The sequence below is a fragment of the Acipenser ruthenus genome, chromosome 37 (genome assembly GCF_902713425.1).
Source record: "Acipenser ruthenus chromosome 37, fAciRut3.2 maternal haplotype, whole genome shotgun sequence".
NCBI lineage: Eukaryota > Metazoa > Chordata > Actinopteri > Acipenseriformes > Acipenseridae > Acipenser > Acipenser ruthenus.
Genome location: NC_081225.1, coordinates 991,529 through 1,008,682, shown reverse-complemented (window position 1 = coordinate 1,008,682; position 17,154 = coordinate 991,529). Strand labels below are relative to the sequence as shown.

Sequence of the window (17,154 nt, the reverse complement as noted above, 5' to 3'; positions counted from 1 at the left end):
CTAAGCATTCACGAAACAAAAAGGCAAAAACGCTTAAATACAGTGTAATTACAGTGTTAACCCAGGTCAGGGATGGGAATAAGACTCCTATTGCACAGCAGTGTCACCCAGTCCAGGTTTTACTAGCAGCTTGATCAGCCCCCAGTGTGTCTAGGTAACAAGCTCAGGTGTGTCTGATTATTAAACTCCTAGTGAAACCAGGAATGGATCACACTGCTATGCAAAGGGAGTCTTACACAATGGCAATAAGACTCCCAAAGCATAGCTGCACAGTCCATTCCAGGTTTCCCTGTAGATTTGGTGGCACTTCAGCTAAAATCCTAACCAGAGGTCAGGAGTAAAACCTGGAATGGCTCAAGACAGCTATACAAACAGGAGCGGACTCTCAAACCCCAGTGTTATACAGTGCCACTTAAAAACCACCCCCAAAAAAAATACAGCGCTTGTTATCTACATAAATCTTCTGTATAAGAACCTCCCCCATCGTGAAATCATCAAACCTTGTGAACTCGATACAGACGACACTGTACTGCAGAATTAAAAACAGCCACCAAAACAACAACGAAATAATAATAAACACATCAAAGCCCCCCCCCCCCCCGATCGGTCCTGAAAGGGTTAACCCCGCACACCCCCCCCCCCGGGATTGGTCAGAGACCCCGCCCCTCTCCTCCTCCCCGCTATGCTGCCTCCTCGATGGCGGAGAGCAGTCCCTTCTCGATGAGGTGTGCTCGGAGCGTGTTGAAGATGTGGAGCTGCTGGTCCAGCCGCAGAGCGAGGAGCTGCTGCATCACCCGACTAGGATTAGGACCCCTGAGAGAGAGAGAGAGAGAGAGAGAGAGAGAGAGAGAGAGAGAGAGAGAGAGAGAAGGAAGGAAGAGAGAAAGAGAGACACACACATTACTTGGGCAAAGTGAACTGTCTGCGTCACAATGGGGTCATTCACAAGCAACCCCAACACAAAAACATTAACCCCAAGCCGGTGGGGTCGTGTTTCAGCTTGGGGTCCTATCATCATCATCATCAAGCTCACAGAATGAATGTAAAACCTGGACTGGCTCACACTGCTCTGCAGAACAATCTGGATAACTGCTCTGCAATGTCACTCGGATGTTTTCTAAGTCTAGTTGAAAAAGTCATAAGCTCAGTCACACCCCCAGCGTACCTGATGAAACTGCCGATGTAGACGTTCACAAACGTGGCCATGAGATACTGGCAGTCGAATCGGTCCATGATCCCTCCGTGACCGGGGATGGTGTTGGCAAAATCCTGCAGGAAGACAGGGAGGGAGTCAGGCAAGATCAACACAGGGGACCCCTGCACCTCACACCTCTAAAAGAGGGGACCCCTGCACCTCACACCTCCAACAGAGGGGACCCCTGCACCTCACACCTCCAACAGAGGGGACCCCTGCACCTCACACCTCCAACAGAGGGGACCCCTGCACCTCACACCTCCAACAGAGGGGACCCCTGCACCTCACACCTCCAACAGAGGGGACCCCTGCACCTCACACCTCCAACACAGGGGACCCCTGCACCTCACACTTCCAACACAGGGGACCCCTGCACCTCACACCTCCAACAGAGGGGACCCCTGCAGCTCACACCTCCAACAGAGGGGACCCCTGCACCTCACACCTCCAACAGAGGGGACCCCTGCACCTCGCACCTTCACACCTCCAACACAGGGGACCCCTGCACCTCACACAGCACACCTCCAACAGAGGGGATCCCTGCACCTCGCACCTCACACCTCCAACAGGCTGGTGCATTTAAAACTCTGTCATGTATGCATGTTTCACCAATGGAAGCTGACTGAATACGTTCAATAACTGTATACACACGACCCCTAGCCGACGTTTAACAAACTGCGCTGCTTTACTGTTCTCTTCCATTGCTTATTGCTACTCCTGTGATAAGTATCAATGCGTGGATCTACGTGAAGAGCTTTGGGGCGATTTATCGTGAAAGGCGTTATATAAATAATAAAAGACTGAATGATCGATACATATACCTCATTCGGTCACGCATGGACATGAGACTCCCACTGCATAGCGGTCTGATCCACTCCTGGTTTCACTAGGAGTTTAATCAGACACACCTGAGCTTGTTACCTAGACACACCTTGGAATGCTTATAGGATGCCCAACTCCACCAAGTGGTTCTGAACGTTCCAAGCCGTGATGTCATAATGCACAGGCTGGAACGCTTGCTAGCCAATGAGACTGCTCCCTCTAGTCTAGTCCGTTCTCTTGTGTTCAGCCACTTACTTTGATCTTGAAGGCTCTCTTGAAGCCGCTGGCAAAGAATCCTCCAAAGGGCCCCATGAGCGAGGCGAAGGCGGACAGCGCCACGCTGTGGATCTGGAAGGGATAGATGCGCACGGTCTCCTGCAGGGGGAGGCAGAGGGGGGAGGGAAGGGTTAATGCTGTCTTTATACTGAGGCTGTAACGAGCCAAAAGTCACCTGTGAAACACTACGGAAAACGCTTGGAATGGAAGCCTTTTTTGACGTTGTGAAGCGACTTTCTTTTCGCCTTACTGCACTCTCATTTTATGTAGAAGCCTTTTGGTGACTTTCACACGATTTGATTGGCTCTTGTAATGCTGCAATTTGCATATCCTGATGACCCATAACTTATTTTTATAATCCAGGAAGTGATAAGTGAGTGACTCACTCACCCAGCCAATGAGAGACTGCAGCACGGAGGGCAGGGTGTAGTCCTGCAGCTGGAAGAGGTCCGAGGGCTCGCAGTCCACCTCGAAGCGGTTCGAGTCGTTGTTGAACTCCACCGGACAAACGAAGTAGCGCCACCCAGCCATGACATAGGAGAGCTGAGAGAGAGAGGAGAGAGAGGGATCAGAGACATGCTACAACCAGCCATGACATAGGAGAGCTGAGAGAGAGAGAGGAGAGAGGGATCAGAGACATGCTACAACCAGCCATGACATAGGAGAGCTGAGAGAGAGAGAGAGAGGGATCAGAGACATGCTACAACCAGCCATGACATAGGAGAGCTGAGAGAGAGAGGAGAGAGAGGGATCAGAGACATGCTACAACCAGCCATGACATAGGAGAGCTGAGAGAGAGAGAGAGAGGGATCAGAGACATGCTACAACCAGCCATGACATAGGAGAGCTGAGAGAGAGAGAGGAGAGAGGGATCAGAGACATGCTACAACCAGCCATGACATAGGAGAACTGAGAGAGGAGAGCTGAGAGAGAGAGAGATCAGAGACATGCTACAACCAGCCATGACATAGGAGAGCTGAGAGAGAGAGGAGAGAGAGGGATCAGAGACATGCTACAACCAGCCATGACATAGGAGAGCTGAGAGAGAGAGAGAGAGGGATCAGAGACATGCTACAACCAGCCATGACATAGGAGAGCTGAGAGAGAGAGAGGAGAGAGGGATCAGAGACATGCTACAACCAGCCATGACATAGGAGAGCTGAGAGAGAGAGAGAGAGGGATCAGAGACATGCTACAACCAGCCATGACATAGGAGAGCTGAGAGAGAGAGAGGAGAGAGGGATCAGAGACATGCTACAACCAGCCATGACATAGGAGAGCTGAGAGAGAGAGAGAGAGGGATCAGAGACATGCTACAACCAGCCATGACATAGGAGAACTGAGAGAGGAGAGCTGAGAGAGAGAGAGATCAGAGACATGCTACAACCAGCCATGACATAGGAGAGCTGAGAGAGAGAGGAGAGAGCCGAGTGGAGAGAGAGAGAGAGATGAGGGAAGGATCAGACCCCTAACTGACAGAGTACCACATATGGAGATATGGGGCAGATACGTCAACAACAAAGTGTACAGACAGCAGACTCCAAAACAATGTGCATTTAGTGTAAACCTGTCAGCTTCATCTTACCAGAAGACCAAACACAACCGTGGCAAAAAACCCTCCGATAAACCCTTCCCAGGTCTTCTTAGGAGACAACTACGAGGGAAACAAACAATTATTATTATTATTATTATTATTATTATTATTATTATTATTATTTATTATTATTATTATTATTGTTAGTTAACTTCTTGGTTTTGAGTTTTTGAGCATTTGGGATTACGACAGTGTAACTGTTACCCCCCCTCCTTCCCTCCCCCATCAGTCCTTGCCTTTTATTATTATTATTATTATTATTTAGTCATTTAGCAGACGCTTGTATCCAAAGCGACTTACAAAGACTAGGGGGGGTGAACTCTGCTTCATCAACAGAGTTGCTGCTGCTGCTGCTGCAGAGTCACTTCCAATAGGAGCTCGTTTGTTTTACGTCTCATCTGAAGGACGGAGCACAAGGAGGTTCAGTGACTTGCTCAGGGTCACACACAGGGAGTCAGTGGCTGAGCGAAGATTTGAACCTCCTGGTATCAAGCCTCTTGCATGAACCACTGGACCCCCGAGCCTCACCTTGATAAGGGGGGTCCGTCCGAAGAAGAAGCCAAACATGTACGCCATGATGTCATTGCAGATCACACAGGAGATAGGAACGATGAACCTGCAGCCAGAGCAAAACACAGGCTTCAGAAAATGAATACTGCTGGACCCTGGAGACACACACACCTGCAAGTCACCCATACAAACACACACACACCTGCAAATCACCCACACAAACACACACCCACCTGCAAATCACCCACACAAACACACACCCACCTGCAAATCACCCATACAAACACACACCCACCTGCAAATCACCCATACAAACACACACCCACCTGCAAATCACCCATACAAACACACACCCACCTGCAAATCACCCATACAAACACACACCCACCTGCAAATCACCCATACAAACACACACCCACCTGCAAATCACCCATACAAACACACACCCACCTGCAAATCACCCATACAAACACACACCCACCTGCAAATCACCCATACAAACAGACACATACCTGCAAATCACCCATACAAACAGACACACACACACCTGCAAGTCACCCATACAAACACACACACTGCTGCAAATCACCCATACAAACACACACCCACCTGCAAATCACCCATACAAACACACACCCACCTGCAAATCACCCATACAAACACACACCCACCTGCAAATCACCCATACAAACAGACACATACCTGCAAATCACCCATACAAACAGACACACACACACCTGCAAGTCACCCATACAAACACACACACTGCTGCAAGTCACCCATACAAACACACACACACGCACACACTGCTGCAAATTTCCTATACCAATGCACCCACTCACATGTACTCTCTCCATGTGACTAGAGACAGGCAGGCAGACAGACAGACAGAGAGACTGACACAGACAGGCAGGCAGACAGACAGACAGAGAGAGACTGACCAGATCATTCCTTCAAAGAGATTGTGAATGATGAGGTGGGACTGAGTCACCACAATCAGCAACGTCACATGGGTCCAGCCGAACTAGAGAGAGGGAGGGAGGGAGGGAGAGAGAGAAAGGGGGAGGGGGAGAGAGAAAGGGGGAGAGAAAGAAAGGGGAAGAGGGAGAGAGAGCAAGGGATCAAGGGAGAGAGAGAGAGAGGGGGAGAGGTAGGGAGGGGGAGAGAGGGAGAGGTGGAGAGTGTGAGAGGAAAGAGGGAAAGAAAGGAGAGAGAGAGAGAAAATGCTTTCAATATCCAAACATCAACAGTTTGCAGTTTGTTTTTGAACTACACTTTCTTCTTCAGACAGATTTCATCACCTGAGCTGAAGCTCAGTAGAATCCTCCCTCAGCAGAATGTTCTCCACAGCCCGGGGGCGGGACTCACCATGTAGAACTGCAGCCGGTAATGCTTCTTCACCAGGCTCAGGACAAACATACAGAACCCTAAAAACACAGAGAGAGGGCGGGTCAGAGCCCCCTGCGTTATACACACAGGGGTTCCGCAGTACCAGACATGCAGGACATTTATACAACATATCCGAATATTCTTTTCCAAATGTGTTCCAATCTCATGACTTTGGTGTCAGACTGCACAGTCAGATTCACATTGGTTTGGGGCAGACTTAAGACCTAGTTTGAGGTTGCTGTATCGAACCCCAAGTCTCCCTGCCTGGTGTGCCGCGCAGCGCCCTGAAACCTAGCCTCCTGAAACCAGGTTCCAAGCTGCAAAGAGTCGCCACGTTCCCTCGGCTTTACAGATCACGCTAGAATCCAGACTAAGGTTCTGGATTATAGAGGGATTTTCGGGAACCAGAAATTATACAGAATGCTAGTTTGTAAGGCGTCTGGATTCGACAGGTTTGACTGTACACAAACATTTCTCCTCTCCCTCTCTCTTTTTTTAATGCAAAATGCCTTTCCAATTATTCCTGGAGCAGTTGCCAATTGCCTTGTATTTTTTAGCTTTGTATTTGTTTTGTTTCCTTTATTAAATCTGACCCTAGGGCTACCGTTGCTGCTAACCCTAGTGTCAGCCCCTGTGTTAATTCAACCTCCACCCCTGTGCGACGTGTCGACACCCACTGATCTGTGTCTGACTCACTTCCTCCCTGTTACACCTGCGTTTTTATCATGTGTGTCTGTCCCGGACTGTGTGGCAGCTGCGTGCATGTGTGTGTGTGTGTGCGCGTTTCTTCAAAGCGTTGGTTGACACACACGGCATGACGCACCGACCACATCCTGTGACGAGAGAACGAAGCCGTTTCACTGCTTGGAAACGTTGGACTGCATGAAAAAAATCGATCCGCGGAAATCCTGTTTTGAAAGCCAAGAGCAATCACCAATGTTTCGCTCCGCTCCCTTCCCGCTGGCAAACCACCGTCCAGCCACCCCTGAAGGTACACCAGGAATCGAGCACTCCTCCTTCAAACGCTTTCTTAGTCAATCGACGCATCACCTTATATTTCAAGTGTAGTCCTGCACTGCGTTTGCCACAGGCAAATATCATTCAAAACCAAAACCATTGAAAATGCAAAAAGCTCTTAATAATAGCTCCAATACTTTATTATTAAAATCCAAGACCCATCGTGGGACTTGAAAGTTATTTGTCGACCTCAGCCTTTTTCAAGACAACTAACAAACATTTCAAAGCTGATGCATAAATCACACACCCTAGTCTCTGTAAGTCGCCTTGGATAAAGGCGTCTGCTAAATAAACAAATAATAATAATTATTATTATGATAATCACACTGCTGAAGACATCGCCATCTACAGGGATCAGTCAGCGCTGCGGAACACATGCAGCTCGGAAACAAAGGGAACGCGAGCTTATTGGGGGGGTTCTGTTCCCACAATCATGACATCACCCACACAATTCTCGAAGTTTTAGTGCACCCAATTATTTATCCCCCACCCCGATTTTCTCTCCGGTCGGGTTCCGCTGTAGCGCGGCGAGGAGAAACAGTCCCTGGCGGTTTCAAAAAGCCAGCGAGTTAACCCTCTGCGGTCCTGTGTCGGACCTGGTCCGACATCGCAATTCTCCCTTTCCGGTCCAATGTCGGACCCTGTCCGACATCATCAAAAAGACGCAAAAAACAGGTCTCTAGTCGTTTTTTCTCCGGAAAAAGCCGAGAAAACCATTCAATGGCCGTGTGAGACCGATAGGAGCCGAGAGAAGCCGAAAAAAAAAAGGGGTGTATCTCATGAATACTGATGGACCCGACACCACATAGAGAACACGGACATAAACAAACAAGATGCTGCTTCCGCATCCAGCGCTCAAAGAACATCACAGACATTTGCAAAGCTTTTTTGAGATGTTATAGTAATAAAATAATGACTTGGATCGCATTATTGAGGAGTTTGGTGATAAAACGAGTGATCAGGAGATGATTTATCGGTATGCACTACTATCAAGAGGTATGTGAAAAATATAGCGAACGAGGGGTGGGGCGGGGCTGGAGATGCAGTACTGAGTGTCCCGTTGATATGCAGGGCCTTTTAAACCTGTTTTACTGTGAAAAAAAAATACTTTTAAACAGCGCGTCTAAAATAAACTGGGCGTGTGAAAATAAATTGGACCCGACGCAGCCGAGACACGCTGAATAAACGGACTGCAGCGCGTACCTGTCAGGTAGAGCGTGAAGGAGATGAAGCGATGGTACTTGCTGAGGATTCTCAGCGGCTCTTCCCTCTGAACCAGCGCGGAGAAGTAATCCGTCACCGTCTCGCCATAGAAGAAGTAGTTCACACAGAGCAGGAAGTACCTGCAGAGCGAGAGACACACAGACAGGCAGAGAGACAGACAGACAGGCATGAGCGTCCACTGAGGAAACACACTTGTTAAAAGTAGGTAAATTCAAACTACGTTCGTCTTTTACCTCTCCCTTCCCTATTCATCAAGTCTAAAGCAGGGCTGGGGGTCAACGCCATCGATTTCCAATTCCATTTTTAAAATCAATTACGCATTCCTTCAAAATGACTTGGAACTGATATTGTAGAGACAGCAACTGCTGCTTTCATCCGAAGCCAATTTAACCGACCAAGAAACAGCGACTTCAACGCAAGCAATCTGTTGCCACCGTGAGAAGCTCATTGTAACGGAATACAGCGGATTGCCGTTACGATCAATGCTGCGTTGGAATTGATTTTTAAAAAGGAATTGGAATTGAAAAAACAGTTTGTTGTTGGACTGGCCCTGCAATGGGACTCTCGTGATCACAGAATGCACGCACTGGCTCACACTGTCCTGCAATGGGACTCTCGTGATCACAGAATGCATGCACTGGCTCACACTGCCCTGCAATGGGACTCTCGTGATCACAGAATGCACGCACTGGCTCACACTGTCCTGCAATGGGACTCTCGTGATCACAGAATGCATGCACTGGCTCACACTGCCCTGCAATGGGACTCTCGTGATCACAGAATGCACGCACTGGCTCACACTGCCCTGCAATGGGACTCTCGTGATCACAGAATGCATGCACTGGCTCACACTGTCCTGCAATGGGACTCTCGTGATCACAGAATGCACGCACTGGCTCACACTGTCCTGCAATGGGACTCTCGTGATCACAGAATGCATGCACTGGCTCACACTGTCCTGCAATGGGACTCTCGTGATCACAGAATGCACGCACTGGCTCACACTGCCCTGCAATGGGACTCTCGTGATCACAGAATGCACGCACTGGCTCACACTGTCCTGCAATGGGACTCTCGTGATCACAGAATGCACGCACTGGCTCACACTGTCCTGCAATGGGACTCTCGTGATCACAGAATGCACGCACTGGCTCACACTGCCCTGCAATGGGACTCTCGTGATCACAGAATGCACGCACTGGCTCACACTGTCCTGCAATGGGACTCTCGTGATCACAGAATGCACGCACTGGCTCACACTGCCCTGCAATGGGACTCTCGTGATCACAGAATGCACGCACTGGCTCACACTGCCCTGCAATGGGACTCTCGTGATCACAGAATGCACGCACTGGCTCACACTGTCCTGCAATGGGACTCTCGTGATCACAGAATGCACGCACTGGCTCACACTGTCCTGCAATGGGACTCTCGTGATCACAGAATGCACGCACTGGCTCACACTGTCCTGCAATGGGACTCTCGTGATCACAGAATGCACGCACTGGCTCACACTGTCCTGCAATGGGACTCTCGTGATCACAGAATGCATGCACTGGCTCACACTGCCCTGCAATGGGACTCTCGTGATCACAGAATGCACGCACTGGCTCACACTGTCCTGCAATGGGACTCTCGTGATCACAGAATGCATGCACTGGCTCACACTGTCCTGCAATGGGACTCTCGTGATCACAGAATGCACGCACTGGCTCACACTGTCCTGCAATGGGACTCTCGTGATCACAGAATGCACGCACTGGCTCACACTGCCCTGCAATGGGACTCTCGTGATCACAGAATGCACGCACTGGCTCACACTGTCCTGCAATTGGACTCTCGTGATCACAGAATGCACGCACTGGCTCACACTGTCCTGCAATGGGACTCTCGTGATCACAGAATGCACGTGAACCCTTCTCACCAGCTGAGGGTGCGGAACCAGGGCAGGTGGTAGGAGTGATAGACGCTGTAACCAATCATGATGATCTCGTGGAAACACTTGATCTGAACGCAGAGGACCTGCCCGGAGAGAGAGAGGAGGAGGAGGAGGAGAGGGAGAGAGGGAGTAGGAGAGAGAGAGAGAGAGAGGAGGAGGAGGAAAGGGAGAGAGGGAGTAGGAGAGAGAGAGAGGAGAGGGAGGAGAGAGGGAGAGGGAGAGAAAAGAGGGAGCAGGAGAGAGGAGGAGGAGAAGGAGGAGAGGGAGAGGAGAGAGAGGAGGAGGAGGAGGAGAGAGGGAGCGGGAGAGAAGAGGGAGCAGGAGAGAGGAGGAGGAGGAGGAGAGGGAGAGGAGAGAGAGGAGGGAGAGGGAGAGAAGAGAGGAGGGGGAGAGGAGAGAGGGAGCAGGAGAGGAGAGAGAAAAGAGGGAGCAGGAGGAGGAGAGGGAGAGAGGAAGTGGGAGAGGAGAGGGAGAGGAGGAGGAGGAGAGGGAGAGGGAGAGAGGAGGAAGAGAGGGAGAGGAGAGAGGGAGAGAGAGGAGGGAGGAGGAGAGGGAGAGGAGAGAGGAAGCGGGAGAGAGGAGAAGACAGTGGTTACTCTCTATTCTAATGAAGATCCGATCCCAACTTGCACACAACTCAGACATCAACGTCATTGTAAAAACTAGGTCAAAAGTCATTTTGCTGATTGCATCAAATTTCTACACCCAAGTAGACGGTGAAACCAAACGCTACAGCAGCCAGAATGAGTCTTCTTTGGAACGATACAATGCTGCAGGACTAATCCAATACCAGTGCTGTTACTGCTATTTGACTGCTTAGGGCGACAGCTGTCCAGCACATTCTGAATTTGAGGTTGTGTTTTGCTTGGCCGCGGAGAGCACTTACGATCATCATTAAGACCATGGGACCGAGGTAGATGATGATGAAGAAGAAGGAGATCATGGCAAGAGTCAGGATCCCGCGCACCCACCAGTTCTTCCATCTGAGACAAAACAGAACAGGACTTTAAACACCCGACCGGCTCCATTACCCCGACCCATCGCTGCATTATCAGCTAGATGGTTATCAGGTAAGCTAGCTAGATGGTATAATAGCTATTTGGTAGGGTAGATGGTTAGCTAGCTAGTTGGTAAGGTAGATAGTTTTCTTGCTATTTGGCTAGGCAGCTGGTTAGCTAGCTAGTTGGTTAGGTAGATGGTTAACTAGCTGGTTGTCTGGGTAGATCACAGTTATTTAGATTGCTATGTAGTTTGCCAAGCAGTTGGTTGACTAGATGGTTGGGCAGATCTATAGGTAGATGTTTAGGTAGACAGATATTCGGTTTGCAGGGGGGGGGGTAGAAGGCTAGTTACCGTGACGACATTCCTGACAGGGCTTTGCTGAGGACCTCGGGGGTGTCGTCGACAGTAGGGGGCACCCCCGGGTCGGGCTTGATCTCGCTGTCCGAGGGGGCTTCTCCATCCGTCCGCACCTCCGACTCCGACTCCTGGAGAGGGGGGATTGTAAAGCCCTGGTTAGTACTGGACAGGGACGATTACTGGATCAATTAGGAACCCGCCCTGTCAGCACAGTGAACAGGGAGACTGGCTCACAGGAACCCTCCCGGTCAGCACAGCGAACAGGGAGACTGGCTCACAGGAACCCGCCCTGTCAGCACAGCGAACAGGGAGACTGGATCACAGGAACCCTCCCGGTCAGCACAGCGAACAGGGAGACTGGATCACAGGAACCCTCCCGGTCAGCACAGCGAACAGGGAGACTGGATCACAGGAACCCTCCCGGTCAGCACAGCGAACAGGGAGACTGGATCACAGGAACCCTCCCGGTCAGCACAGCGAACAGGGAGACTGGCTCACAGGAACCCTCCCGGCCAGCACAGCGAACAGGGAGACTGGCTCACAGGAACCCTCCCGGTCAGCACAGCGAACAGGGAGACTGGCTCACAGGAACCCGCCCGGTCAGCACAGCGAACAGGGAGACTGGATCACAGGAACCCGCCCTGTCAGCACAGTGAACAGGGAGACTGGATCACAGGAACCCGCCCGGTCAGCACAGTGAACAGGGAGACTGGATCACAGGAACCCTCCCGGTCAGCACAGTGAACAGGGAGACTGGATCACAGGAACGCAGGGATGTTAAACATTTAGAATTCTTAGTTAATGCTTGACCAGGAAAGATACGCAGATGTCAGCTGTAACGTTCACCAGACCTGCATCCAAATATAATTCTATAGTTCCAGTTTCAATGGCAGCAGGATTGTTTGCTGAAATTCCAATTCCAATTCCGTTATGTTTAATTACAAGTGCACCAAAAAAAGTAACACTCTCCCCACATTAACATGTTTACTCTATTTGTTCTAAATAACCCAGCTGTCATAAATCGCAGGGACCAATTCAATTCAAACTGGCTTTATTGGCATGACAATAAAGAGAGTTGTGTTGCCAAAGCACATACATGGCAAAAACAACTAAAATATATAAAGACAGAGAAAACACATTCCCCTATAACATGAACGTTACCTTTTAATACTAGACAGTATCTCTCCTGCTTCTATATTGAATAACCCCTCCCTCCCTCTATATTAAACAGAATCCCTCCCTCCCTCTATATTAAACAGAATCCCTCCCTCCCTCCCTCCCTTAAGAACATAAGAAAGTTTACAAACAAGGAGGAGGCCATTCAGCCCATCTTTCTCGTTTGGTTGTTAGTAGCTTATTGATCCCAGAATCTCATCAAGCAGCTTCTTGAAGGATCCCAGGGTGTCAGCTTCAACAACATTACTGGGGAGTTGGTTCCAGACCCTCACAATTCTCTGTGTAAAAAAAGTGCCTCCTATTTTCTGTTCTGAATGCCCCTTTATCTAATCTCCATTTGTGACCCCTGGTCCTTGTTTCTTTTTTCAGGTCAAAAAAGTCCCCTGGGTCGACACTGTCTATACCTTTTAGGATTTTGAATGTTTGAATCAGATCGCCGCGTAGTCTTCTTTGTTCAAGACTGAATAGATTCAATTCTTTTAGCCTGTCTGCATACGACATGCCTTTTAATGCTCTTCTTTGCACTCTTTCTAGAGCAGCAATATCCTTTTTGTAACGAGGTGACCAGAACTGAACACAATATTAAACAGAATCCCTCCCTATAAATTAAACAGAATCCCTCTGTCTCTCTTTTCCCTCTCTAGTGTGACGTGTTCACTGTTTGTCCCTCAGGCTATGACAGATCTCCACGTATTGACCAGCCAGTCAGGCTGTGTGTTTGTCTTCCCCCAGCAGGGCTGACAGCTTCTGGGTATCATGCACTTTGGGGAATTCTGGGACACAATCGCCAAATTTGGAGAAGAAAAAGTCCCTTATGTTTTTAGATTTGTATATCACTGCCTCTACATGCAGACAGAGACACACAGACACTGTCTAAAGCAGACCTGAATTGAAATAAAACACAGGCGTTTAGGATGTGGTTTCCATGACAACCCCTGCCCCCGTTTCTTGCCTTGGGACAACAGGAAGCGGACCGATCCCCCCCCCCCCCCCCCAGCACTTCCTGTAGAGGCTTCTGCAGCAGGACACTAAACAAACACTTCTCATCAGGATATTATATACAAGTTACTGGGGTCAGTTCTGGTGTGTTATTATTAAACTCCCAGTGAAACCAGGAATGGATCAAACTGCTATGCAATGGGAGCCTTATTTCAATCCCTGAAATCTATCCACGTACATACAACGTACTATTGAGACAAGCTCCCACAAACAAATCAATACATTAAGGAAATGTAAAACACCCGGCTAGCCAAATTACCAGCCAGCTGCGGCCAGGCTCCATTTGAATGAGGAAATCGTCAGATTTGCATTGCAAATCACAGCAGAGAAACGGCCGCCGGAATCTCATTCCATAGTTCAGCACTGGGGTGAAGTCTAGCTTCCTTGATGTGTGCTGTTTACAATAATATTATGGGCTGCACTCTCCTGACCTCAGCACCACGTTACTGGATCCTCAGCTGATGCGCTATCCTTGCACTATCGCACTGCTAACATGTCACTGTAGATATAACTTGCTGTGATCCTAACTGGCTGCATCCTGGTTCATATTGTATTCTAGTAGTATTATTATTATTTGCACTGACTGTAAACTACACTGTGTTTAAATATGAAGCTTGCATTGTAACCCTGTGCTGCCCTGGAACACCTGTGAGTCGCCTCGGATAAAGACATTGCTGTGAAAGGCTCTTTAACTAAGTTTTGTATTCCAAATTAACATTTAAACGTGTCAGCAGTCAAAAGCAATAGTCCTTATTATAATTTGTTTATTTAGCAGACGCCTTTATCCAAGGAGACTTACAGAGACTAGGGTGTGTGAACTATGCATCAGCTGCAGAGTCACTTACAACTACGTCTCACCCGAAAGACGGAGCACAAGGAGGTTAAGTGACTTGCTCAGGGTCACACAGTGAGTCAGTGGCTGAGGTGGGATTTGAACCGGGGATCTCCTGGTTACAAGCCCTTTTCTTTAACCACTGGACCACACAGCCTCCTGTGTTTTTGGTGATCTTTCTGTGGAGTCTTGGAGTCTTGCAAAAACCGTAGCCTTAATAATTTGCAACCTCAGAGAATTAACATCACAGTCGGACAGTCCTGGCACTGGTAAGGCCTGGTCACACGGGCGAAAATCTAGAATTAGGGAGGCTGTGTGGTCCAGGAGGTCCCCTGTTCGAATCCCACCTCAGCCACTGAACCTCCTTGTGCTCCGTCTTTCGGGTGAGACGTAGTTGTAAGTGACTCTGCAGCTGATGCATAGTTCACACACCCTAGTCTCTGTAAGTCGCCTTGGATAAAGGCGCCTGCTAAATAATAATATAATTAAAAATACAGTAGTGAAAACATTACGAACACTGATATATTTATTATGTTTGGCATATGAAATGCGTTGACCTACTAACTAATTATACTAACCCACACATTTCTATTTAAGAAGGAACTAGATTAGTTTGTTAATGTATTTTTATAGGGTAGCTTCGCAGCGTGTTTACGTCTCAACGTGCATTACGATTGCTTTGCATTACGTGGTTGCCAGCTTGTCTCTCGCCTGACCGCGGCAAACTCCAAAGCAACAACCCAGGCAACAAATGTGTTCGTCTTGTTGCCGTTGACAACAGCTGCCCGTGTGACCAGGCCTTTACTGGTCAAAATGTACTCAACTGTTTGTAACTCTGTGGTCCTTGTAGTGCAGATAGACCAAAATCCGCCAGGTTGCACAGGTTGCAACACACGTCTAGTAGTACTACTGTTATCTATAGTATAGATACCAGGTCTTTGATCAACCGCACTGGCTAATCAACGTGACAGATCACGTGTGGTGTATTACGCACACAGCTTCTGAGGCTGAAAAGGCTCCGAGATTTAGCTGTCAAAATAAAGGGCCAGCAGAATTACAGAATTATCCAGACCACCAAAACCTTAGCTGGAGCAGCATTGCGTGCTTTTAAATTGCTGCAAGCAAATTCAAACCTCGTCCTTGATTTTCCTTCTGTTTCGTCAGTATGGGCTGGAGATCCTGTCTATGTTATTGAGCAGCTAAGAACTTTTATTTTTTAAAATTTAAATTGCAAGTTATTGCATTTCCTTACCAGCAAGTATCAAAAGTACAGAAACATTTTACTGATTTTTTTTTGTAGTTTAATGATTCCTGAAGTTCTGTAATTTGTCAAAGTTGTACTGAAATGTATTTTTTGATGGTTTTCAAAGTTTGGTATATGGTACGTTTAATTACAGTATTTCATTACCTTGACTGTAGGTGTTAAAGTTTTACTGAAACGCATTAATTTAATGATTTGTAAAGCTTTGCCGTTTTGTATGCTTGATGTGAGAGAATAGGTTACTAGCGATATATCACTCACACACACACGAGTAGTGGTTAGGACTCTGGACTCTTGACCGGAGGGTCGTGGGTTCAATCCCAGGTGGGGGACACTGCTGCTGTACCCTTGAGCAAGGTACTTTACCTAGATTGCTCCAGTAAAAACCCAACTGTATAAATGGGGAATTGTATGTAAAAATAATGTGATATCTTGTAACAACTGTAAGTCGTCCTGGATAGGGACGTCTGCTAAGAAATAAATAATATGTGTGTGTATATGAGATAAGATCGATTTTATTTCCGAACCCAAAAATATCAATTGAGTATACATACAGCGTACATGTATACTTGCATGAAGTCAGTCAGTCTATCTATATAGGCTACATTTAATTAAAAGCACCAGCTGTACAGAGTATTTCATCCTAACGCTCGCTCAGCCTCTGGTCTAGTTTGATCCTGTCACTCGTTTTTCTTTCACTAGACAGGAGACCCGCCTGTTTGTATTATCATCAACCACTCGGAGCTTTTAAAATCTTTCCCGTATACATTTTGCATCAGTAACCCAGCATGCATCACCGACTACATCATCACACGAAACAACCCACCTAATAATAATAATAATAATAATAATAATAATAATAATAATAATAATTTGACTTTCATTTGATCTTCTAACAAGAGACCCCCTAATTAATAATAATAATAATAATAATAATAATAATAATAATAATAACAGTAAAATACAAAAACAATATGCGTAAATAACGTGTTTATAACAGAATGCATAACCGAGGCGTTACACGGCCGATTGCAAAGGTACTGTCCTGGCTACTCTGCTAACGGGAGTGAATCGTGATGAAATGACAAAGATAAATGGAGAATTTCTGTTTTTCCTCCAAATTCTCACCTGCTGCTGTTGCAACAAATCCTTCTCCGTCGGTCCACGATGCCTTAACTCCGTCATCCCCGCGAGTGTTGCACACTACTGCCTATGCAAGAGGCTAATTATTGCAATTAATTCGGTTTTGCACGTACGAGCCCGGGGTCTATGATACGCGTTTATTGATGCAGTCGTTATACCCCCGCAGTTCTTACACAAGTTACAGGGCCCCCACATCTCGCGATGGGATAGGCAGAGGCGTACTTTCTGCCTCAAAACCTCGCGAGAGCTCAGTGCTGCGCAGCCAGAGAAAAAGGGTGCGTTCACAGAGATCATTCTGTGCAGAATCTGACCCGTTTAGCCAATGATCTTCTGAATGATCTCCGTGCACGCACCCATTGGCTAACGTGGTTAGATTCCTCACAGGATCTGCGCAGAATGATCCGTGAACGCACCTAGA

General features: G+C 48.0%; 1 protein-coding gene across 1 annotated transcript; it reads right to left on the bottom strand.

Annotated features, from left to right (window-relative positions):
- Positions 1–655: 655 nt before the first annotated feature.
- Positions 656–17,014, bottom strand: LOC117397974 (phosphatidate cytidylyltransferase 2). Its single transcript, XM_059008693.1, has 13 exons — positions 16,722–17,014; positions 11,320–11,453; positions 10,853–10,949; positions 9,952–10,049; positions 8,007–8,146; positions 5,766–5,824; positions 5,339–5,421; positions 4,416–4,503; positions 3,879–3,947; positions 2,684–2,836; positions 2,273–2,392; positions 1,166–1,269; positions 656–813 (listed from the first exon to the last, which is right to left on the bottom strand). The coding sequence occupies exons 1-13, from the start codon at positions 16,776–16,778 to the stop codon at positions 681–683; spliced, it is 1,335 nt and encodes a 444-aa protein (XP_058864676.1). The 5' UTR covers positions 16,779–17,014; the 3' UTR covers positions 656–680.
- Positions 17,015–17,154: the final 140 nt, after the last annotated feature.

Coding starts and splice junctions, on each gene's coding strand:
- LOC117397974 (XM_059008693.1), bottom strand. CDS start 16,778: ATGACGGAGTTAAGGCATCGTGGACCGACGGAGAAGGATTTGTTGCAA. Junction 11,454..16,721: donor ATTTGTTGCAACAGCAGCAG/GTGAGAATTTGG, acceptor CCCCCTCTCCAG/GAGTCGGAGTCGGAGGTGCG. Junction 10,950..11,319: donor CTGTCAGGAATGTCGTCACG/GTAACTAGCCTT, acceptor GTTTTGTCTCAG/ATGGAAGAACTGGTGGGTGC.